This window comes from Schistocerca serialis, chromosome 12 (assembly GCF_023864345.2).
Source record: "Schistocerca serialis cubense isolate TAMUIC-IGC-003099 chromosome 12, iqSchSeri2.2, whole genome shotgun sequence".
Taxonomy (NCBI): Eukaryota; Metazoa; Arthropoda; class Insecta; order Orthoptera; family Acrididae; genus Schistocerca; species Schistocerca serialis.
The window spans coordinates 165,318,149-165,343,781 of NC_064649.1; the positions used below are offsets into that span (position 1 = coordinate 165,318,149).

Genomic DNA, 25,633 nt, shown 5'->3' on the forward strand with positions numbered 1-25,633 from the left:
CTCCTTCCATTTTCACATTTTATTCCATCTAGTGTAAACACGCAGATTCGTGCCAGGGATACCCTGTGTGTACTGTGTAATTGGTTGACGTGAACCAATCTGCAGTTCCAAACACGTATGCCTGCAGTGCACCTCAGGTGTATAGTGTAATCGAGGTGGAGTGTTAAACACACCGTACAGCTGTTCAGCATTTGCTCACACGAAAAACAAAAAAACAGTGCCGACGAGACAAACGACGAGCACAATGTGTGTCACATCTCACATCACGCGGGCACTGATGCTGACGTGTGACTCACGCCAAGTGTTACCTTTCAGAGCTCGTGCAAATACACAGGACGGGAAATGAAGCACCTCCACCAAAGGCTTAAATGCTATGAGGGGAGAAATAATTGGTTAGGGTTCCAAAAATATGAATGTTACATGGAGCAAAGTGTTGTACAGAGTACACATACTAAAAAGGAAACTTTAGCAGTGGGCAACGGGCTTTTCGTCGGGACTGGAAAAGAAAGACAGAACACGGGGGAAACATTATCTGAGGGAAAGTTATAAAGAGGTTTCCGTATATCTCTGATCAGCAGTTTACTAAAATATTCAGCCCACCACTCCAGAATCTGTTCTTCTCCTCCTATAAAATTTCCTTCTTTAGCACTGCAGAATACAGTACACGAATAAAAGCCTTTATTTAGTTCACGAACCCTTTCATAGAATTTTCTTACTTCTTGGTCGTTACATTTTTATTCTAGATCCATAATTCATGTCTTCTCTGATTTTCATTTCTTTCTTCTGTTGATTCTGTTTACTTCCTCCCTTTCCTTTGTGAAATCTTCTGTATTAGATTTTGTTGCCCTGTTTATCATTTTCTTTCTTGCCTCATTTCCCTCTGTCATTTTCTTTTTACAGTCTTCTTCAAACCATCCTGACCTCTCCACTCTTTCTCCTGTACCTGGAACTTCTGATCCTGACACTTAACAGAGTTGGTACGAGGGTGAATCAAATACAAATGGGATTTTTGTTCCTGAGCACCAACAGTTGGTAGGACCGGACCTGTGCTGCTAGTACTGTCGGGTGGTTCCGTGAGGAGCAGGGAGAGCCGGCTATCGCATACCTCCGACAGCTCCGTCCGTAATGCGCAAGATATCTGAGTGACAGGTGTACCTCTCCACTGCGCGATGCATAATTATTACAAAAATTCTTGCTCGTGAAAGAGTTAGAGTGATAGAAATCTTCCAGAGACTGATTGCACAGTTCGGTGATCAAATACTGTCAAGGATGCGTGTGTTTGCTGGCATAAAGATTCGAGGAAGAACAGGAACGTGTGGAAAATCAGCAATACGATCATCATCCTCGGACCAGTATTACAAACTGAGACATTTGTGCAGTTCGATACATTCTCGAAGGCGACCGATAGGTGAGAGTATCAGAAATAAGTTACGGGAGCTTTCGAGCGATCGTCACAAATTACCTACAGTTCCGGAAAGTTTGTTCCACGTGGGTACCTCGCCTTTTGATCAAAAATCAGAAGCTGACACATTCGGAGGTCTGTCAAAGTCTTACAGCAAGGTTTGAGAAATAAAGTGATGCACTTTTGAGTCGGATCGTCACCTGTGACCTGTGTGTCAGTCCACCACTGCACTCGCACATCCAGACGGGCCAGTAAGGAGTGTTGGAGGAAGGGGGAGGAAGCCTCAGGGAAAGACAGGGCTCGGCTGTCAGCTGGCGTGGTTCTTTCCACCATTTTTCATTTTTACCGGTAAGCCATTTTGCTCACTGCATTTTTACACGAGCAATGCACAATCGGTGCTGCACGCTACTGTGAGCTGCCGAAGAAGGTGAGGGCTGCGTATCGCCTCAAAAGACGAGGTCGACCGCTTTGACAGGTCGTCGTCCTCCGTGACAGTGCTAGACCTGACACTGCAGCTCTGGTGATCTCCAAATTACAGAAAATGCACTGGACTTAACTTAGTCGTCCTCCTTACAGCCCGCACCTATCACAATGTGATTTCAATTTGTTTGGACAGCTTGAAAAAAGCTTTAGGAGAGCACCAGTTTGAAGATGACGGGGGTGTGGAGGAATCCGTGCGCAGTTGGCTTCTGACGTGACCAGCTGCATTCTATAATGCTGCAATAAAGAAACCTTCCTTCTCCCTGGGAAAATTGTACTTCTAAAGCAGGGACTTATGTGGAAAAATAAATTGTAACTGCCTTTTTTTCAATAAATGAATTTTTAAAAAATAAAATCTGATTTATATCAACTCAGCCTCGTACCTATAAATAGTGAGGAATAACTTACCGGAAGGCGAGAGAGATGAGGCGAGGCCGGTGCGGGCAGAGCTGGTTGCAGTGCAGTTCACGCAGGTTGTGCAGCTCTCCGAGATCTGCGAACGTCGCGGCCTCCTCCTCGGGTGCCACGTCAAAGAGGTGCAGCTGCAGTTTCTCGAGAGAGCTGGCGGCCTCTTTCAGCACGGGAACCACACACCTGTCAGCAAGTGACACACTTTAAGCTTTTTAAAAATCTTTATTATACGGGATGTACAGAAATACCAAAATTTCCAATACCGGCTGTATTAGAGTGGAAAACATATTTTAGGTATTTATTAAGTGGACAACCTTACACTGTGTGTGCCCTAATTTTACGTCTGTGCAGATGAACTGTAAATAATGTCAGCTCCAGACATCGGCAAGGCACGACGGTGAATAAAACACTCCACCTGCCTTGGCAGAGCGCTTTTTCTTTGGGACGCCGCAGCTCAGTGGTGGCTCGAAGGACGAGGAGTGAAAAGAAGTGTGCAAGAAAGTCGACAGAGAAATCAAATGATGAAAGTTGTTAGAACTGTCACTCAGTCATTGGCTAATATCAAAGCAAGACTTGCATATGTTGAGACTTCCTGAGATCTGTTCACCCAGAGTGTCACTGAAGTTGTACACAGAGAAGTAGTGCACATATAATACAGGAGATTTAACGATACACTGTTTACATCTTTGCGTAAATAGTTGACGTACATCTGCAATCTCTTACAGACCGAGTAATTTTTCCTCCTATCTATGTAATTATGTAGTTATATATAAAAACAAAGATGAGGTGACTTACCGAACAAAAGCGCTGGCAGCTCGATAGACACACAAACAAACACAAACATACACACAAAATTCAAGCTTTCGCAACAAACTGTTGCCTCATCAGGAAAGAGGGAAGGAGAGGGGAAGACGAAAGGAAGTGGGTTTTAAGGGAGAGGGTAAGGAGTCATTCCAATCCCGGGAGCGGAAAGACTTACCTTAGGGGGAAAAAAGGACAGGTATACACTAGCACACACGCACATATCCATCCACACATACAGACACAAGCAGACATATTGTCTGCTTGTGTCTGTATGTGTGGATGGATATGTGCGTGTGTGCTAGTGTATACCTGTCCTTTTTTCCCCCTAAGGTAAGTCTTTCCATATGTCTGCTTGTGTCTGTATGTGTGGATGGATATGTGCGTGTGTGCTAGTGTATACCTGTCCTTTTTTCCCCCTAAGGTAAGTCTTTCCGCTCCCGGGATTGGAATGACTCCTTACCCTCTCCCTTAAAACCCACTTCCTTTCGTCTTCCCCTCTCCTTCCCTCTTTCCTGATGAGGCAACAGTTTGTTGCGAAAGCTTGAATTTTGTGTGTATGTTTGTGTTTGTTTGTGTGTCTATCGACCTGCCAGCACTTTTGTTCGGTAAGTCACCTCATCTTTGTTTTTATATATAATTTTTTCCCACGTGGAATGTTTCCTTCTATTATATTAATTATGTAGTTATGTAGTTCTCAATTCGTTCGAGCAATCAATCATTCATAATAGGAAACACAATCATATCTCAGTCACTCAAAATGATTCAGAAATTTTACTTGTTAGAATGAAATCAGGCGATGATTCTTCTTCTCTGCAGGCTCGTGCTTTGTGGCAGTCTGCTAATCTGTACAAATAAAATGCCTCGTAATTTTGGCAGCCTTGTATAATCAGTCGGGAAACCTCAGATTGTGCCAATATTTGGCTCTGATGAAGTTTAAACTTCTGAAGAAGTAATGGAGCTCTCGGATTATTAAATGCAGGTTCGTATCCAGTCTTTCGGAAGGTCCCTTCTGATTAACAACTATGCAATATATTGATGGATATCATTAATTCTCAAATGTCAAATACACACCTTTTGTATAAAGGAGCAATATATATATATTTCCCTTTTAATCGTACAATTTCGTATCAGTTATCTTTTGTCATAAATTTCAATATTCAGATTACAATTCTTCAAACAAAGCTCAGGCTAATCAGCATGAAGACAATCTCGGAAGCTTTTTCTGACAACCACCAGAGAGAGTACTACAAAGAATAATTATGTGCTCATGGCATAGCTATTGTATGAAACTACTTTGCGCATGGATTCTGCAAGTATGAAGATAGAAAGTTAGTAAACGTCATTCGAGGGTAGAATTGTATGAGAATAATTGATCGAATATAAAGAGGTATTACAACCTGGACCTTCTGCAGGAGAAGTTGAAGCCACACGGCCAGAAGTAGTGGCACTGTGCAGCATTTCCACAGCGTCGAGAGAGCTACGAGGAGGCGAGCGTCGGGCTCAAGTGAGACAAAGGTGAATGACAGACAGAACTATAAACGAGGACTCGGTTACTACCGACAACCGGAGACCATTTTATTTCACTTCAGAACATGAAACTAACATGACGCTTGAGAATTATAGAGTTTTGGGCAGGGAGAAACAAAATTAAAAGACATTCCTAAAATAAACACATTCTTGAGCAAAGCATTATGGAATGATCAATGTACAGTTGAAATGTTAGTGTGGTTGTGCACTGGTGAAGCCAATGAATGTGAATGGAAGAAAATGATTACAGTACACAAGGATGTGTAGTGTAGCTATAAGCCTAGGCTACTTTGGAATGTCACAGTTTGGTTGCAAGATGGTGAAGCCAACAAATGTGAATCAAAGAAAATTCATATGTAGCATAGCCTGAAGTCTATGTTAATGTGGAATGTTTAATTAATTGTCAGCTGGGGAAGCCATCAAATGTGAATGGAAGAAAACTGGCTGCCGCGGCAGACTGATCTGTAGTGTAGCCCAAAGTCTAAGTCACACCTGAATGTGGGAGTTTAAATGATCGTCTCAAAAATGTAGTGTGGTTTTTGTTTTGTTTTGGAATGCTCCACTTTCCAAGGTCGTGATTTCGCAGGAGCCTAAAAGAACAGCTTAAATATTACACAGCATTAAATTTCATATGTCAGCATTCTGCACACCTATATTTCATTATACCGCCCTGTATTTTCAGTTACTCACCATGATTACATTTATCATATGCTTTTGTCTCACTGGTTCCCATATTTGATCTATTTCTCTTAAAAGATACTTTTCAGTACACTGCTTAGCAATTTTGGTGATTTATATAAAATGACGTACTTCTTACAATATAGCAGAGATGCTGAGTCGCAGATAGGCACAACAAAAAGACTGTCACAAAATAAGGCCTTTGTAAAAATAGACAGACACACACGCACGCACGCACGCACGCATGTGTCCACAGTCTCTTGCAGCTTCCTGGATTTTCCATTGTTCAATGTACTTCTTACCTACATGTCAGTGCCTAAAATCTGATTCTGATATATGACAATCTCTTTTAATTGGATTCAGATATATTCATAAGTTTTATCGCACTGCCCCCCACACTCTCTCTCTCTCTCTCTCTCTCTCTCTCTCTCTCACACACACACACACACACACACACACACATCTTTCCCTGCTAATGAAGTTTGTGTGTGTGTGTGTGTGTGTGTGTGTGTGTGTGTGTGTGTGTGTGTGTGTGTGTGTGTGCGTGTGTGCGTGTGCGCGTGTGAAGGGGGATTTTGCTTGGTAAGTACATTTTTAATTTTTTGCATTTTCAGAAGAATGTCGTGAATTTATTTGATATAGCAGAATGTGATTCAGTTGTATACCTAAATATATGAGTGTCAGGGCCAGTGAATGCTGTGTGTCTGATGCTCATGGGTTGGCAATGTGTCAGTTATGCATGTACATCAAGTGATGTTTTCAGTAACAGTTTTTGCAGCATGTTTTGCTTTCTTGGTACTGAGGACAGAATTCTAGTTCTATAGGTCAAGTGGAGGTTTCAGTGCCAATTTTTGTAGCAAGTTTTGCTTTCTTAGTATCGTGGACTTCTTTCTAGCTATGTGGTCAATTGAAGTTTCCAATACGAGAATTTGTAGTGAGGTTTGGATTTTTGGTTAGACTTTTTTGATACATTTTCTTACAGATTTACTCATTAATTGGTATTATAAAGCTCGGTTTACCTAAACAGGTTAATAGAAAATGACAATACCAAATTGTGTGGGTTTTTGTGGCCTTTATGCAATGTAGATGTTATTGATTCCTGTGTATTATTTTGCTTGGGTACGTGAGTTAACACAGAAAGTCATTTGTTTTGTTTATCACCACCCAAAATCCCCTAATTCCCACGTGTTTCCTGTTACTTTCATGTTATTCTTTAAATTACTCTAATCACATTTTGTATTTGTTTTTGTTTTGTTAATTTACTGAGTTTGTCAATGTGGCGGACAGAGGTAATATGGCTAAGTATGCTATATTTGTGACTTCTTGGATCGAAGGTGACGGCCAGTAATGTCTCGACATTTCCACTGTCCACATTTATCGTAAATTTTAACCACTATAACTCTGAAAGTAAGTTTCATGAAATCAGTAATTTTTGTCCCAGGTTGCTTTACGGAAATATTGTTTTGTATGCTTATTGCTTCAGTTCTTGAAGGGAATTAGTAATACTTTTAGCTTAACAAATCCAGAAATTAAAAGAGAATCAGCAGACTTATTTTAAAGTTATTTGTTTGCTGTTTAGTAAAACATTGCACCCGCCACAATGGAGCCTCACTGTGAAGGCTGTTCTCAAACATGGGATGAGATAGATGGAAATTGCCCTGACTATTGTCAAACAATTGGAAACCGCTTTGAATGTGTGTGTTGGGAGAGCTCCCCGGAGTTGTGTACCACAGGCAACAAAGTTACCTCAAGCAGTATCCTCTCCTGTCTCCTCTACAGAAGACTATTCATCCACTCGGCTGTGGGTGACATGTCAGTGGGAGGGCTAGGCAACATTTCCGGGGGAGACAGGAACCAGGGAGAACTCTGTGTGTTAGACCCATCTCAATAACAGACAAGTTCAAAATGCTGCCTTCCCCTGAAACTACACTCAGCCAGTGAGACTCACTTTCACTGTCAGAAACCTGTTCTGTCTCAGGTCAAGAGAAGGGTAATGCGATCATTTGTAGTTCAAATATATGGCAAATAATGGTACCTCTTAGGGAAATGGCAGATAGGGATGTAAAGGAAGATAAGATTCAACTGCCCAGGGGGTCTCATTCAGCATACCGAAGAGGCTAGTCCGGCAGCCGTTGACAAAATGAGGTACAACCGAGAACCGGTTGTGGTGGGTGTTGGAACAAATGATGCCTGTCATCCAGGGTCCGAGGCCATACTCAAATTATCCCAAGCAGATGGCAGGAAAGGCTGAGGAGACCATCCTTGTTCAAAGGTCACGGTTTATAGCACTGACCCCAGAACTCACTGTGGCACCACAGTTCTGAATGGAGTGGAAGGGTTGAATGACAGGCTTCAAAGGTTCTGAAACTTTCTGGAATAGCAACATAACGTCGAGAACTGTACGGGTTCCCCTAAATGGGTAAGAAATGCACTACATATCAGAGGCTGCTACCCAGGTAGCTGAATGTGTATTGAGTGCACCCAAGGGCTTTTTAGATTAGGTAACCCAATATTCACTCCAGACAATGACAGATGTAGGGGACGCAGAAGTGTCCGTATAAGATTCAAAGAAATGCCTCGTACAGGTGAGAGTCTTAAAATCCTACTGATTAATTGCAGCAGGATTCAGATGAGAGTGACTCACATAATGCTAGGTGCAGAAATCCGGTTAAAACCGGAAACTGATGGCAGTGAGATTTTTGTGAAAACTTTAAATGTGTATTGAAAGAGGAGGCTAATGGTAAATGGATGTGGTGTATTTCTCACAGTAGATGAGAAGAATACAGTTTTGTAAGTGGTGGGCATGGCAGGGTATCCTGCAAAACATTATTAAACCACCTAGGTCATACTGTCTGGAAGACCAGTCACGATAGAAATATATTGGATATAACAATAATAAATAAACCTGAGCTCTTTGAGGATTTACGCATAGGCCGGTATCAGTGACTGTGAGGCAGCTGTAGTAACAATGATTAGGAAAATACAAAAAGCACCAAAATGAGTAGAATCATTCACAAATTCAGTAAACTAGATAGAGATGATGTAGTGCAATATCTCAGTAAGGAACTCAAAACATTGAGCTCTAGTGAGAATCCTGCAGACAAACTGTGGCTTAGGTTTAAAAAAATAATTGCCCATAAATTTGACAGATATGTACCTAGTAGAGCAGTTCATTTTCTTAAAACATTGGGCTACACACAGGGAGGTGCTACAAATTTGGCTGTCAAGAGAGTAACGACTACCGCCGCAGAAATTTATCGAAGGCCTGTCGAGAAACCAAAAGAAATTCAGATCGCGAGTAAAGGCTGTTGCTGGTACCGAAGTGTCCCCAGACGCTCGTGGGCACGACAGGGACTGAGACTGAGGGTAGAAAAGCAAAAGCAGAAATGCTTAACTTGATTTTCAAATGTTCTTTTACAAAGGAAAATCTACGGGTGCTGATTCAATTTAATTCTTGCACCACTGCAAAGATAAGCAATATAGATTTTAGTGTCAGTGGTGTTGAAAAATAAGTGAAATCACTAGAACTGAACAAATCTACAGGGCCTGATGGAATCTCCATCTAATTCCATATCGGACCTGTGGCTAATTTACAATAAGCTATCGCAGATCACTCAAACAAAAACCTGTGCCCTGTAGTTGGGAGAAAGCACAGGACACACACTTCCACAAGAAGGATGGCAGAAGTGATCTACAAAACTACCATCCAATATATTTAGCATCCATCTGCTGTAGAATCTTAGAATATATTCTGAGTACAAATGTAATGATGTATGTCGAACAGAATGACCTCCTCCATCCCAACCAGCACGGATTTTGAAATCATTGATCGTGTGGATCCCAACTCGTACTTTTCTCACAGGAAATCTTAAAAGCCACAGATCGAGGCAGTCACGGAGATGCAACATTTCTCAATTTCCGAAAAGTGTCTGACTCAGTACTGTAGCTATCCTTATTACTGAAAGGATCATTGTGTGGGCTATGAAGTGAAAGTTGTCAGCAGACTGAGGAATTCTTGGCAGGGGGCACACAGTGTGCTATCTTGATGGAGAGTCATTGTCAGGTGTTGCAGTAACTCAGGGTGTGCCCCACAGAAGTGTGTTCGGACACTTCTGTTCGTGTTGTATATTAATGACCTTGAAGACAATATTAACTGTAAACTCAGACTTTTTGCAAGTGATGCAGTTATCTATAATGAAATACTATCTGAAAGAAGCTGCAAAAATTATCAGTAAGCTCTTGACAAGATTTCAAAGTGGTACAAAGATTGGCAACTTGCTCTAAATGTTCTGAAATGTAAAATAGTGCACTTCAAAAAATCGAAAAAATATAGTATCCTATGACTAAAATATCAATGAGTCACTGATGGAATCGGCCAAATCATACAAATGCCTGGGTGTAACACTTTAAAGGGATACGAAATTGAATGATCACATAGGCTCAGTAATGGGTAAAGAAAACAGGCAGTAGAGTTCAGTTTATTGGTAGATTACTAGGGAAGTGCAATCAGTCAATAAAGATTGCTTACAAATCATTCGTGCGACCTATTCTAGAATATTGCTCAAGTGTGTGGGACCTGTACTACATAGGATTAACAGAAGACGCTGAATGTATACAGAAAAGGGCAGAACGAATGGTCACAGGTTTGTTTGACCCATAGCTAGAGAGTGTCACAGAGATGTTGAAAGAAGTGAACTGGCAGGCTCTTGAAGGTAGACATAAAACATACCATGAAAGTCTACTGAAGTTCTAAGAACAGGCTTTAAACGCTGGCTCTAGGAATATACTACAATCCCTTAAATATCGTTCACACGGGGATTGTGAGGATAAGATCAGAATCCAGAATGAGATTTTCACTCTGCAGCGGAGTGTGCGCTGATATGAATCTTCCTGGCAGATTGAAACGGTGTGCCAGACCGAGACTCAAACTCGGGACCTTTGCCTTTCGTGGACAAGTGCTCTACCAGCTGAGCTATCTGTGCACGACTCACGCCCCATCCTCACAGCTTTACTTCTGCCAGTACCTCGTCTCCTACCTTCCAAACTTTACAGAAGCTCTCCTGCAAACCACGCAGAACTAGCACTCCTGAAAGAAAGGATATTGTGGAGACATGGCTTAGCCACAGCATGGAGGATGTTTCCAGAATGAGATTTTCACTCTGCAGCGTAGAGCTTCTGTAAAGTATGGAAGGTAGGAGACGAGGTATTGGCAGAAGTAAAGCAGTGAGGACAGGGCGTGAGTCGTGCTTGGGTAGCTCAGTCGGTAGAGTACTTGCCGGCGAAAGGCAAAGGTCCTGAGTTCGAGTCTCAATCCAGCACACTGTTTTAATCTGACAGGAAGTTTCAAGATCAGAATAATTGCAGCACGCACAGAGGCATCAACAATCATTCTTCCTGTGCTCTGTACAAGAGCAGAACAGGAAGAAACCCTAATAACTGGTACAGTGGGAGGTACTCCTCTGCCATGCACCTCACCGTGGTTAGTGAAGTCTTGATTAGATGTAGATGTAGATGTAGGTTAGTGATGCTAAAAGTGCTGGGCACTAACTGGATTCTGACTGCCTCTGAACCGAGAATTTAAATTCAAAACAGTTGAGTGTGTGCACAAACCACTGCAAGACTGCCTTACCCTGACTCGAACCTGGACGATGGCTAGATTGCATAGATGAAGTTAGCTTCCACGCTGCGACAGAGAGGAGAGGGACAGATATAGAAGAGACAAAAGATTTCACACTTTATGCAACACCATCGATAGCTTATCGAGCACCTCTCGTTGAGCTTGTAGTCAACACTGGAATGTATGTGCCAGGCAGCTAACTAATGGGCTGCTTCAAGTACAGACTACACGAACCTGCAAAGCTCAGATCCAGCAAAAAAGTCTATTGGCACAGCTTTACCTTTCTTAGTATATACGACACTGCTGATGAGGTAAGCTCTGGTCCCTCATCTCTGAGGCAACTACATGCTCTCATTAATACGAGGATTGCCCAGAAAGTAATGTAAAGCATTTTATTTTTTCAGCCAGAAACAATGCTGCGAATGCAAAACATTACACACGTATTATTTGAAGTCTCCCAAGTGAGTGTGCCAAGTTTCAGCCACTTCCGACGGATAGCGTAGCTTCGGGACAGTTTCAGAACGGCGTCTGTAGGTGACAGACGTTACGAGTGACGTGCCGTCATCGAATGACTCACTGCAGTAAAAGAAACTGTGGGGAATACTCAAAAACACTTGTCCAAAGTTTAAGGAGCACCTGCCGTTGACAGAAGTACAGTTAGTTGCCGGGCACTGAGGGTGAAGTGACCAGAAGGCAGATCGGCGGAGCTCCACGATTTCCATCGGTCGGGGAGACCGTCGACAGCTGTCGCAACTGACCTAGCCCCCTCGCACTTCCACTCGTCTGGGCCATTAAAGGATGCAATTCGTGGAAGACATTTTGAGGGAACGAGGAGGCGATTCACACGGTGAAGCACTAGCTCTGCCCCCAGAACAAGGACAGGTACCGACAGGGTACACACGCCCTCATTTCGTGCCGGAGGAAGGCTGTAGAACGGGGTGGAGATTACACGAGAAAATAGGGTGTGTAGATGAAACACCACTATTTTGTGTGTGTAATTCTCATTATGTTCTATAAAGAGTTGTCAAAGAAAAAAAAAATTGATGCATTACTTTCTGGGCAACCCTCGTAAGTCGACGTGGGAGGAATCGCGAAATAGAAGGCAGGACCCCACCTACAAACAGTAAAAATCAATGCAGTCCAACCAGTTTTAGTCCAAATACCTCAGTATGGAGGTATGCTGGAATGGTAGAGTGGTGATTCTGAAGCTTAACGATGTTGCGTACTTAGCCTCATAATCGTGTGACACACTACTGATCCTCCCATTAGCACGCTGATGAGATATTTCTGAGGAAGACGGAGGTGAAACACTGGCTCAGCCAGTCAGCCGACACTGCCTATTCCAGTCGGTGTCAGCCTACCAGGAGCCAGGCCTCCTGCGAAAGCAGCCACGCCGTTTACCAGCTCTGCTGCAATCACTGCACAGCTTTTTATATCGGTACGACTACTGGCCAGCTGTCTACTGAGACGATTGGCCACTGCCAAACTGTGGCCGAGAGCAAAGTGGACCGCCATGGGGCACGGCGTGCAGCTGAACGTAATTTGCTCGATTTCGACGCCTGCGTCGTTACCCGAGGCATCTGGGTCCTCCCATTCACTACCGGCCCTTCCGAACTGTGCTCCTGTAACCATCCCAAACTCAACATACTGTTCCTGCACTCTCTATCCGACAGTTTCCACTCCCCTATGTTCTCTTATCTCCTCTCTGTTCCCATCTCCCACCCTCTCTGTTTGCTATTCTCTGCCACCACACCTGTCCACATTTCCTCACTCCTCTCCTCGATTGCTCCTTTTTTTCCCTACCTACCCGCCCCACGACCTCCTACCTCCTAACACTGCACTCGTCAGAATTCGAGTCCCCGCTCACTCCGCTAGGCAGTGTTTGTCTCTCTCCACACTCGTACACTACTGCCCCCTCCCCTTCCCTGGCCCTCCAGATTGTCACTCGTATCCCACGTTGCAGTCGCATTCCGGCCCGAGAAGCTGGATTCGGTGGTCGTGTCTGCGTGAGGTGTGCTTTCTCGTACGTACGAATGGCACGTGTCTGTCTTTTACTGATCAAGGCTGTGGCTGAAAGCTTTATGTAAGTGCTTTAAATTGTGCACGTCTGTAACTTAATATGTCTTCTTTACGGTAAGTAGCAATCTGTCTATTCCTACATTGTCGATATTCCTACCCGGAGTTTCCATTATAACAAATCTTCTCGAGAGAGAAAAGCTCGTACTCAAAAATCGACAGGAATCTAGATATCGTCATTCCGGTGAAACTCACCTTGTCCTCTTCTCACACGATGTCTCGCAAACTGTAGATGGAGGGCAACGGGCAGACTGCAAATTCCTAGATCTGCAGGAATCATTTGACACGGTGCCACACTGCAGACTGTTAATCAAGGTCCGCACATATAGAATAGGTTCTCAGATAAGTAAGTGTCTCTAAGAGTGTTTATGTAATAGAAAAGTTAGTTAGTTCATTTCTGTTCCATGGATCATTTTGCACGATAAATCGTAATCATCAAACGAGTCTTATTTGATGTTTGCATTGCAAATTAATTTGTAAATATGGCTATATGCTGAACACTTATAAGTTTTTTTATTATGTATTAAATATACAGATGTGAGTTAGTAATTCTTACCCACAGCATTTTACATGTTACAATAATGGAAATTCTTGTACAGAACAGGAGTTGTCAAGTAGACAGTTTTTTAATTTGTTTTCAAATTTTACTTGGCTGCCTGTCAGACATTTTATGTCCTTGTGTAAGTGATCAAAAATGTTAGTTGCAGCATTGCGCACCCCTTTTTGTGCAAAAGACAACCTTAATGTGGAGTGATGAATGTCATTTCTACTTCTCCTATTGTAATTTTCTACATCATTGCTCCGTTTGAACTGTAGCGGATTATTTACAACAAACTTCATGAGGGAATAAATACACTGGGAAGCAGTAGTCAGAACTCCTTAAACAGATGTCTACAAGATGATCACGGGTGAGCAACACATATTATTCTTACAGCCATTTTCGAGCTATGAAGACTTTCTTTTTTAAAGATGAGTTATCCCAGAAAATTATTTCATATGACGTTATAGGATTAAAATATATAAAATGTCAGCTTACTGTTTTGTCTCTCCATGGAATTTTCGATGATTCTAAGCGCAAATGTGGTTGAACTAAGTTGTTTTAGGAATTCCAAAATTTGCTTTTTCCAATTTAAATCCTCATCAATGAGGACAGTGAATGTTCCTCACAGAGAAAGTAACCATCAGGATTGCCCCAGGGAAGTGTGCTACGACCACTCTTGTCCTCTGTACATCTATATACACAAATGACCAGACAGGTAGGGTGAACAGCGACAATTTTATGACAATCTCAGTCAATCCGTTGCAATTAGGGGACATCGGCTAGTACGTACTTTTCAATGTCAATAAACCTTACCGACAGATGTACACTTTAAGATATTTTATTTTATTCTGAAAGCAACCAGTTTTGGCAGTTCGTGTTCATGTTGCCATCTTCAAGACCTGTACAATAAGTTCTGCACGGTTCACAGAAGAGCTTCTGTGAAGTTTGGAAGGTATGGGACGAGGTAATGGCAGAATTGAGGCTGTGAGGACGGGTCACGAGTCGTCCTCGGGTGGCTCAGACGGTAGAGCACTTGCCTGAGTTCATGTCTCGGTCTGGCACACAGTTTTAATCTGCCAGGAAGTTTCATACAATAAGTTCATTGACATTGAAAATTTTCTTATGCTGTAGTTTATGGAAAGTGTCACCTTTGAGTGATTGTAGGAAGATTCAGGATGTCTTAGACAGAGTTTCTATTTGATGAGATGGATGAGAGCTTGCTCTAAATGTGCGGAAATGTAAGTTAATAAAAATGACTAGGAAAAACAATTGTGTAATGTCTGAATACAGTATTAGTGGTGTGTGGCTTGACAGAACATCTAGGCATAATGTAGCAAAGTGACACGAAATGGAACGAGTGTGTAAAGAGAAGACAAGTGGTTGACTTTAGTTTTTTGGGAGAATTTTATGGAAATGTAGCTTAGCTATAAAGAAATCTGCAAATGGTATACTTGTGTTTCAAATACTGCTCAAGTGTTTGGAATCCACACCAGATTGGATTAAAGGAATACATGCAATTATTTCAGATTTGAAATCTGTTACTCACAGATTTGATCAACACGTATTGCAGAAATACTCTGTGAGCTGAAATCAGAATGCCTGCAGGGAAGAAAATATTGTGAAGCACTATTGAGAATATTTAGAGAACTGGCATTTGTGACAGACTGCAGAATGATTCTACAGCAAGCGACATAGGTATCACATAATGACCACAAAAGTAAGATAAGAGAAATCGGCACTGGTACAAAGGAGAACAGATAGCCACTTTTCAGCTTGCTCCATTTACAAGTGTAGCAGGAAAGATAGTGACTAGAGGTGGTAAAAGGTATCCTCCGCCACACACCATACACTGACTCGCGGAGTATTTTACGTCTGTGCGAATGTAGGTGAGGTACCAGAACGCGGAGAAAGATGCCGACACACTCACCTCTTCCCCGCCATGGTCCAGCGCACGGTGGCAGAAGTGAGCGTGTCCCTCTTGGCCTTCACGAAGTACTCGACATCCTCCAGCGGGTGGTAGTCACAGCTGAGGTTTATCTCCCGCAACTTCGGGCAGGCGTCTGCCAGGAAGCGCAGCAGCACAGGCCCCGCACCTCTCCGATTCTCGAACACTTCCAGGCTCTTCAAGTGTTCCAGGCGCGACACCAATTCCGCGTACTGTCGGTCGGCCAGTAAGTTGTTGGCAATTATCAGCTTCTCTATCTTCGGACACTTCTCAAATATGTACTTCAGGAGCTGCAGGGAGAACAAATTGCAGTGTATTTGTTAGTACATCAGTATTTTCCATAGATTACATCTCATTATGGGATGTAACTATTCATTTACTATTGTCATATTTTATACACCGAAACTAACCTTCTCGATATCAGTATTGCTATTAATATTCTCTATGAATTTATACAGCTGCATTCTCATTACTGTGAAAATGAGTCTAAAGACACCATCTATTCCACACTCAGCAAGCCGCAGTGAAGTGCGTGGCAGAGGGTATGTCCCATTGTGTCATCTATTAGGGTTACGGCTTCTTTCCATTCCATTCACGTATGGAGCACAGGAAGAATGAGTGTTTGAATGCCCCTCTGCATGCTGTAAATAACCTACTCTTGTCCTCACAAGCCTTATGTGAGCAATATATATATAAGGGGATGAAGTATATTCATACAATTATCATTACAAGCATGTTCTTGAAGCTTTTAGCAGGCTTTCTTGAGATATATGTAAACTATACAAGTTGGTTGACGTTTGTAAGCAGCCGGAAATCACCACGACTACTGTCGAGTGATTGACAGCTACCGCGAATCGGTGTGTCAGAAGAACTCCCGAGAGTCGTGTAGCTGTGATACCTGTACCAGAGGTACCTCGAGTACCATCTTCTCCTGTGGATCCTGCCTCCTCTGCAGAAAATACAGGATCTGTCATTACCTGTGCAACTGACTTTGAGTGGCTTGTCAATGGTAGATCCACGTGTCCTGTACAGGGCAGACGGTGAGCGAGGAGGACTCAGACTGTCGTACTGATCCCCTAACCGACAAGTTCGAGGTGCTGTCTTTCACTGAAACTGAGCCAGTGGGACCCACTACACCTGTTGTGGGGAAACCTGTTCAGTCCAGTGTCAAGAGGAGGCAAACACAAAAGGTAGGGGTCTATTACTTGTCGGCACTTAGAAGAGTGTAAGGTGAATGGTGGTACACCTTAGGGAAATGGCAGCAAGGGACGGGAAAGAACATCAGGTGCACTCAGTGCCTGGGGGCGGGGGGGGGGGGGGGGGGGGGGCCTCATTCAACATGTTGAAGGGGCTATTCCAGGAGCCACTGAAGGAATAAGCTGCAGCCAACTGCAGACTGTGGCACAAATTGGAACAAATCATGTCTGTCGTCCAGGCTCCAAAATCATTCTTGTGTCACTCCAACAACTGGCAGAGAAGAGAAGGTTGAGAGGACTAGCCTTGTGCATGGAGTTTCAATAAGGCTCTCAATTTGCAGCATTGTCCCCAGAAATGACAGTGGACCTTTGGTTATGAGTAGAGTGGAAGGACTGAACCAGAGAATTCAAAAGTTGTGTGACAAGCTAGGCTACAACTTCCTGGACTTGCACCATGCGGTTGAGAATTGTAGGGACTCCCTAAGTAGGTCAGGCATGCACTACGCATCAGAGGTAACTCACTGTGTGTGGGATGCACACAAGGATTTCTCAGATTAGGCAACTCTCCATCCAGTCCAGATAACAATAGATGTAGGAAACCCAGAAGTATCAGTGTAAGATCGAAAGAAATGTCTCCCACAGGTGAGAGTATTGAAATCCTAATGGTTAACTATACAATAGAAGAAGAATGGGCAGCTTTGAGAGATGAAATAGTGAAGGCAGCAGAGGATCAAGTAGGTAAAAATACGAGGGCTAGCAGAAATCCTTGGGTAACACAGCAGTTATTGAATTTAACTGATGAAAGAAGAAAATATAAAAATGCCGTAAATGAAGCAGGCAAAAAGAAATACAAACATCTCAAAAATGAGATCGACAGAGAGGGCAAAATGCTTATGCAGGGATGGCTAGAGGTCAACTGTAAAGATGAGCTCAGATGGAAAACTAGCCCTAAGCAAAGAAGGAAAAGCAGAAAGGTGGAAGGAGTATATTGAGGGTCTATACAAGGGCAATGTACTTGAGGGTAATATTACGGAAATGGAAGATGACGTAGATGAAAATGAAATGGGAGATATGATACTGCTGAAGAATTTGACAGAGCATTGAAAGACCTAATTCAAAACAAGGCCCGGGAAGTAGACAACACTTTGTTAGAACTACTGATAGCTCTGTGAGAGCCTACCATGGCAAAACTCTTCCATCTGGTGAGAAAGATCTATGAGACAGGTGAAATACCCTTAGACTTCAAGAAGAATACAATAATTCCAATCCCAAAGAAAGCAGGTGTTGACAGATGTCAAAATTACCAAACTATCAGTTTAATATGTTACAGTTGCAAAATACTAACACGAATTTTTTACAGATGAATGGAAGAACTGGTAGAAGCTGAGACAGTGAAGATCAATTTGGATTCTGTAGAAATGTTGGAAAAAGTGAGGCAATACTGGCCCTACAACTTGGAAGATGGGTTAAGGAAAGGCAAACCTACAGATTTTGACAATCTTGACTGGAATACTCTCTTTCAAATTCTGAAGGTGGCAGGTGTTATTTACAGGGAGCAAAAAGCTATTTACAACTTGTACAGAAACCAGATAGCAATTATAAGAGTCAAAGGGCATGAAAGGGAAGCAGCAGTTGAGAAGGGAGGGAGACAGAGTTAGAGCCTATCCCTGATGTTATTCAATCTGTATATTGAGCAAGCAGAAAAGGAAACAAAAGAAAAATTCGGAGTAGGCATTAAAATCCATGGAGAAGAAATAAAAATGTTGAGGTTCGCCGATGACATTGTAATTCTCTCAAAGACAGCAAAAGGACCTGGAAGAGCAGCTGAACAGAATGGACAATGTTTTGAAAGAAGGATATGAGATTAATGTTGTAAGGGATCTGTGATCCCATGAACACAGATATTAGTATCCGACGCCCAGGTCGATAGCAGAGGCGTCGATTGTCGAGCGCTGCAGGAGGCAGTGAGAAGAGCGTCGAGTGAGCGGCAGTACTGAGAAGATGGGCAAGAAGGGTGGTCGAGCTGAGTACGGTGTCAATGGCGGATGTGCCAAATGAGGAGTAAACTGCAAATTCACGGGAGTGTAACAAATGAGCGCGACCCCATTATCGTTGTGAGGTTGACCCTCATTAATACCAATTCGTGAGTGATATAAAACCAAAAGTGACAAGTGCCGAATTTTGTGTTTCGTGTCAACCGCGTCAGCCAGCAACGACTGTGGATTGCAGCGAGGATTGTTGTGAATGTTATCCATCATCATTGCGTGTGACGAAGTACTTAAAATCAGCAATCAATAACAGATATAACCGTAATTAAGCGTGTAAGGTGAAGGTAGCAACTGTCTCAGAATTTGTGTGTTAATAGAAAATACATATCAGTTTGTATATCACAACCTTTGTGGTCTTTAATAATAGAAAAACTGTCAAGTCATGAACTATTTCATCTCAGAACAGCCGCACTCTGTTGAAATACCTCTGAAACCACAGCAGAAAAACCGATGGCCTTCCATCCAGTAAGCACACAGTCATATAATCGTAGTAATTAACTGTCTGGCGGCTTTGGTAAATTGCACAAAATCCAAAAAAGGATATAATGGGGTGTTTCAACATCGACAAAAGCAAAATGAGGATGATGGAATGTAGTCAAATAAAATCAGGTGATGCTGAGGGAATCACATAAGCAAATGGGACACTTAAAGTAGTAAATGAGTTTTTCTGTTTGAGGAGCAAAATAACTGACCATGGTCAAAGTAGAGAGGGTATAAAATGTAAACTGGCAATGGCAAGGAAAGTGTTTCTGAAGAAGAGAAATTTGTTAACATTGAGTATAGATTTAAGTGTCAGGAAGTCGTTTCTCAAAGTATTTGTACGGAGTGTAGCCTTGTATGGAAGTGAAACATGGACGATAAACAGTTTGGACAAGAAGAGAATAGAAGCTTTCGAAATGTGGTGCTGCAGAAGGATGCTGAAGATTAGATGGGTAGATCACATAACTAATGAGGAGTTACTGAATAGAATTGGGGAGAAGAGGAGTTTGTGGCACAATTTGACTAGAAGAAGGGATTGGTTGGTAGGACATGTTCTGAGGCATCAGGGGATCACTCATCTAGTATTGGAGGGCAGTGTGGAGGGTAAAACTCATAGAGGGAGAGCAAGAGATGAATACACTAAGCAGATTCAGAAGGATGTAGGTTGCAGTAGTTATTTGGAGATGAAGAGGCTTGCACAGGATAGAGTAGCATGGAGAGCTGTGACAAACCAGTCTCTGGACTGAGGACAACAACAACAACAACAACAACAACAACAACATGGTCCTGTGTGAAAGCATTCACACCAAAGTGCCAGAGTTTGAAGCGCTCTTGAACAGCCGTGAAGCCCACACAGTACTAGGTACAGAAAGGTGGTTGAAACTTGAAATTGATACCTGTGAGATTTTTGGGGAAAGTTTAAGTGTATGTCAAAAGGCTAGGCAAGTGGGAAATGAAGGTGGTGTATTTGTCGCAGTAGACAAAAAACTCAAATCCACTGAGATGGAAATTGAAGCTGCATGTGAAATTGTTTGAGCAAGACTCGGAAGACTTGAGAGAAAACAGTTCACTTTAAGGTTCCCCAATCATTGTAATCATCAATGGAAACTTTGATCATCCAACAATTAATTAGGAAAATTAGAGTTTTGTTAGTGGTGAGAGTGATAAGACATCCTGTGAAACTTTACTAAATGAAAATCACCTACAACAGATAGTTAGGAACCCTTCTCATGATGGAAATATATTGGATCTAATGGCAACAAAAAGACCTGACTTATTTGAGGATGTCCACATCGAAACTGGTATCGGCGAATAAGAAGCGGTTGTGGCAACAATGATTACCAAAGTACAAAGCACTACTGAAACAAGCAGAATGATATAAGTGTTCAGTAAACTAGATAAAAAATTAGTAGTGTCATATCTCAATGAGGAACTTGAAATTTTCAGCACAGGTCAGGAGCATCCAAAGGAATTCCGGCTCAAGTTTAAAAGAATAGATAATCACACACTAGACAGATATGTACCCAGTAGAACAGTTCATAATGGGAGGAAACATCCATGATATACAGTTACTGTAAAGAAACTTCTAAAGAAACACTTTCCTTGCCATAGCCAGTCTGCATTTTATATCCTCTCTACTTTGACCATGGTCAAGTAGAAAAACTGCATAATAGATGTAAAACAAAGTAGGGCTACAGATAAAGTGATGTAGAATGAAATGCATTTGGCTGTCAAAAGAGCAATGCGTGATGCCTTCAATGAATACTGTAGCAGAACATTGTCGAATGACAACAAAATCCAAAGAAATTCTGGTCATATATAAAGGCTGTCAGTGGCACAAAAGTTAGTGTCCAGTCCCTAGAGAATGAGACGGCAACTGAAATTGAGGGTAGCAAAGCGAAGCATCTGACCGGTCCATCCTCACTCCAGAGTGGGTGGCAGACACTGGTGGGTTTGCGTGTCACTGGGTGGAAGGCGAGAGAGTGAGCAGGCTGTGCAGCTGGCTCCCTGTGTCTTAGCGACAGGTACGAGGTGCTACCCGGCGTGGACGGTAACTCTGAGCCGGCACGGGATGCCTTTCCAGTCGGGCCAGCAGTCGAGTTTCCTGCCCGGCTGGACAAATACGGAGGGTGGGTACGCTAGTCGTTAGGAGCTCCAATGTTAGGCGGGTGATGGAGCCCCTCGGGGAGATAGCAGGCAAGGCAGGAAAGAGTTCCAGTGTGCCTTTGGTATGTTTGCCAGGAGGTCTCATCCAGGATGCAGAGGCAACCCTGCCGGCAACTATCGAGCGCACTGGGTGCGACCAGGTGCACGTAGTGGTACGTGTCGACACGAATGACGCCTGCCGCTCGGGTTATGAGGCCACCCTCGGCTCCTTTCGGCAGCTGGCCAATTTGGTGAAGGCGACTAGCAATGCACGTGGGTTGAGGGCTGAGCTGTCTATTTGTAGCACCGTACCCAGGGTCGATCGTGGTCCTCCGGTTTGGAGCAGAGTGGAAGGTCTAAACTGGACACTCAGACGACTCTGTGGCAGTATCGGATGCAAATTTCTCGAGCTCCGCTATCGGGTGCACAATTTTAAGGTTCCCCTTAGTAGGTCAGGCGTGCACTAAATGCAGGTCGCGGCTACTAAGGTAGTGGAGTACGTGTGGTGTGCACGTGGAGCTGTTTTGGGTTAGAGAACTTCTCCCTTGGGAGCAATGATGATTTGTCTGTCAAATCAGCCACAGCAACCACGGAGAATCTTGGTCCTCACAGATCAAAGATAGAAATATTAATATGATTTTAGTAAACTGCAGGAGCATCCCAGGAAAGGTCCAAGAATTAGTATCGCTTACTGAAGGTGGCATTGCACAGATAGTATTGGGAACAGAAAGCTGGTTGAAACCAGACATCAGTGACAAAGAAATCCTAAGTTCAGACTGGAATATTTATCTTAGGGATAGGTTAGTCGCCAATCGTGGTAGCGTGTATATGTTGTTGTTGTTGTTGTTGTTGTTGTTGTTGTTGTCTTCAGTCCTGAGACTGGTTTGATGCAGCTCTCCATGCTACTCTATCCTGTGCAGGCTTCATCATCTCCCAGTACCTACTGCAGCCTACATCCTTATGAATCTGCTTAGTGTATTCATCTCTTGATCTCCCTCTAGGGCTTTTACCCTACATGCTGCCCTCCAGTACTAAATTGGAGATCCCTTGATGCCTCAGAACAAGTCCTACCAACCGGTCCCTTCTTCTTGTCAAATTGTGCCACAAACTCCTCTTCTCCCCAATTGTATTCAGTACCTCCTCATTAGTTATGTGATCTACCCATCTAATCTTCAGCATTCTTCTGCAGCACCACATTTCGAAAGCTTCTATTCTCTTCTTGTCTAAACTATTTATCGTCCACGTTTCACTTCCATACAAGGCTACACTCCGTACAAATACTTGGAGAAACGACTTCCTGACACTTAAATCTATACTCAATGTTAACAAATTTCTCTTCTTCAGAAATTCTTTCCTTCCCATTGTCAGTCTACATTTTATATCCTCTCTACTTCGACCATCATCAGTTATTTTGCTCCCCAAATAGCAAAACTCCTTTACTACTTTAAGTGTTTCATTTCCTAATCTAATTCCCTCAGCATCACCCTACTTAATTCGACTACATTCAATTATCCTCATTTTGCTTTTGTTGATGTTCATCTTATATCCTCGTTTCAAGATACTGTCCATTCCGTTCAACTGCTCTTCCAAGTCCTTTGCTGTCTCTGACAGAATTACAATGTCATCGGCGAACCTCAAAGTTTTTATTTCTTCTCCATGGATTTTAATACCTACTCCAAATTTTTCTTTTGTTTCCTTTACTGCTTGCTCAATATACAGATTGAATAACATCGGAGAGAGGCTACAGCCCTGTCTCACTCCCTTCCCAACCACTGCTTCCCTTTCATGCCCCTCGACCCTTATAACTGCCATCTGGTTTCTGTACAAATTGTAAAGAGCCTTTCGCTCCCTGTATTTTACCCGTGCCACCTTTAGAATTTGAAAGAGAATATTCCAGTCAACATTGTCAAAAGCTTTCTCTAAGTCTACCAATGCTAGAAACGTAGGTTTGCCTTTCCTTGATATTTCTTCTAAGATAAGTCGTAAGGTCAGTATTGTCTCAAGTGTTCCAACATTTCTACGGAATCCAAACTGATCTTCCCCGAGGTTGACTTCTACTAGTTTTTCCATTCATCTGTAAAGAATTCGCGTTAGTATTTTGCAGTATTTAGTATTCTGTGGCAGTATCAGATGCAAATTTCTCAACCTCCGCTATTGGGTGCAGAATTTTAAGGTTCTCCTTAATAGGTCAGGCGTGCTTTAAATGCAGGTCGCGGCTACTAGGGTAGTGGAGTACGTGTGGTGTGCACACGGAGCTGTTTTAGGTCAGAGAACTCCTGTCAAATCAGACACAGCAACCACAGAGAATCTTGGTCCTTGCAGATCAGAGACAGAAAAGATTAATATGATTTTAATAAACTGCAGGAGCATCCCAGAAAATGTCCACGAATTAGTATCACTTACTGAAGGTGGCATTGCACCAGACATCAGTGACAACGAAATCCTAAGTTCAGACTGGAATGTTTATCTTAGGGATAGGTTAGTTGCCAATGATAGCAGCGTGCATATTGCTGTAAAAAATTCGATAATATCTAGTGAGGTTACCACGGACTCCGATTGTGAGTGTAGAATGCTTCGGGCAGAACTTGCAGAATATCATTAGTAATTTTCCTGATTGTGCCGCTGTAATAGGGGGTGACTTCAACTTGCCAGGTATAGACTGGAAGTGTTATGCCATCAAAAGTGGTGCCAGAGACAGAGAATCATGAGGCACTGTTCTGGATGTCTTGTCCAAAAATTACTTTGAGCAGATAGTTAGAGAACCAACTCGAGAGGACAACGTCTTAGACCTCCTGGCAACAAACAGACCTGAACTTATAAAATCAGTTAATGCAGAGAAAGGTATCGGTAATCGTAAGGCTGTGACAGAATCTATGATGACGGATCCTACAAGAAATGTTAAGAAAGGTAGGAAGATGTATTTGCTCAGCAAAGGTGACAGGATACAAATTTCAGAATATCTCAGCAGTTAGTATCAAATATTAGGTGATGAGGACAAAGATGTCGAGAACAAATGGAAAAAAATTCAAAGGCATCGTTCAATATGCACTAGACAAGTATGTTCCAAGTAATGTTTTAAGAGACGGAAAAGATCCACCACGGTGTAATAGTCGTGTTAGAAAAGTGCTACATAAACAAAGAGCACTTCAACTCAGATTCAAGAGAAGTAAAAACCTAGGTGACAAACAAAAGCTGAACAAAGCGAAAATGAATGTAAGGAGAGCAATGAGAGAAGCTTTCAATGATTTTGAAAGTAAGACATTGTCAACAAATCCGAGTAAAAACCCTAAGAGAGTCTGTGTTGCGTGGCCACCAAGAGCTGTTGCATAACGATTTGATTCACGGATCCAGTTATATGGGTCCCTCCGTGAATAGCGATTTTATGACTATGACATGTGGGGCCTGAAGATGGCATCAATGTAATGCCGAAACTGGTAGCACATAGAAGTTCATAAAATAAAATAAATTTCTACAATACATACGGCTGTTGGTAAATTATTGGATCAAGAAGTTCATGCCAGCATCCATAATGGATCAACAAAGACTAAGAGATTTTGGTTGTATGTAAAATTACTAAGTGGGTCAAAATCATTAATTCTTTCTCTCAGTGACCACACTGGCACCAAAATGGAAGATAACAGAGAGAAGGTCAAAATACTGAATTCGGTCTTCTGAAGTTGCTTCACCGTGGAAGATCGTAACACTGTCCATCCTTTCAACCGTCGTATGAACATCGAAGTGGCAGATACTGAGATAATTGACCACGTAACTGAAAAGTAGTTACAATCGCTTAGTAGTGGAACGGTCTGAGGACCAGATGAGATACCTATAAGATTCTATAAAGATTATGCAAAAGAACTTGCTCCCCTTCTAGCAGTAATTTATTGCAGATCACTTGAGCAATGAAAAATACCAAACGACTGGAAAAAAGGCAGGTCATTCCCGTTTTTAAGAAAGGCCGTAAGACAGATCCACACAGTTACAGACGTATATCATTGATGTCAATCTGTTGTAGAATTATGGAACATGTTTTATGCTCAAGAATTATGATGTTTTTGGAAAATGAACATCTCCTTTATAAAAATCAACATGGATTCCACAAATAGGAATCCTGTGAAACTCAGCCCACTCTATTATTCCATGAGATCCACAGCACAGTGTACAATGGCGCTCAGGTTGATGCCGTGTTATTTGAGTTCAGTGAGGCATTTGACACCATCCCTCATTGCCATTTAATGAAAAAAATATGAGCTTACGGAGTATCAGAGCAGACCTGCAATTGG

The 25,633-nt window shown here is 42.5% G+C and overlaps 1 protein-coding gene across 6 annotated transcripts in view; it reads right to left on the reverse strand.

Moving 5' to 3' along the window:
• Positions 1 to 25,633, reverse strand: part of LOC126428063 (F-box/LRR-repeat protein fbxl-1-like) — a 122,179-nt gene that overhangs the window by 29,535 nt on the left and 67,011 nt on the right. For all 6 annotated transcript variants that reach the window (XM_050089941.1, XM_050089940.1, XM_050089942.1 and 3 more), the window contains exons 4-5: positions 15,464 to 15,771; positions 2,291 to 2,476 (exon numbers count right to left, since the gene is read on the reverse strand). In XM_050089941.1, the coding sequence (XP_049945898.1) occupies positions 2,291 to 2,476; positions 15,464 to 15,771 (494 nt within the window). The remainder of the gene's footprint in view (positions 1 to 2,290; positions 2,477 to 15,463; positions 15,772 to 25,633) is intronic.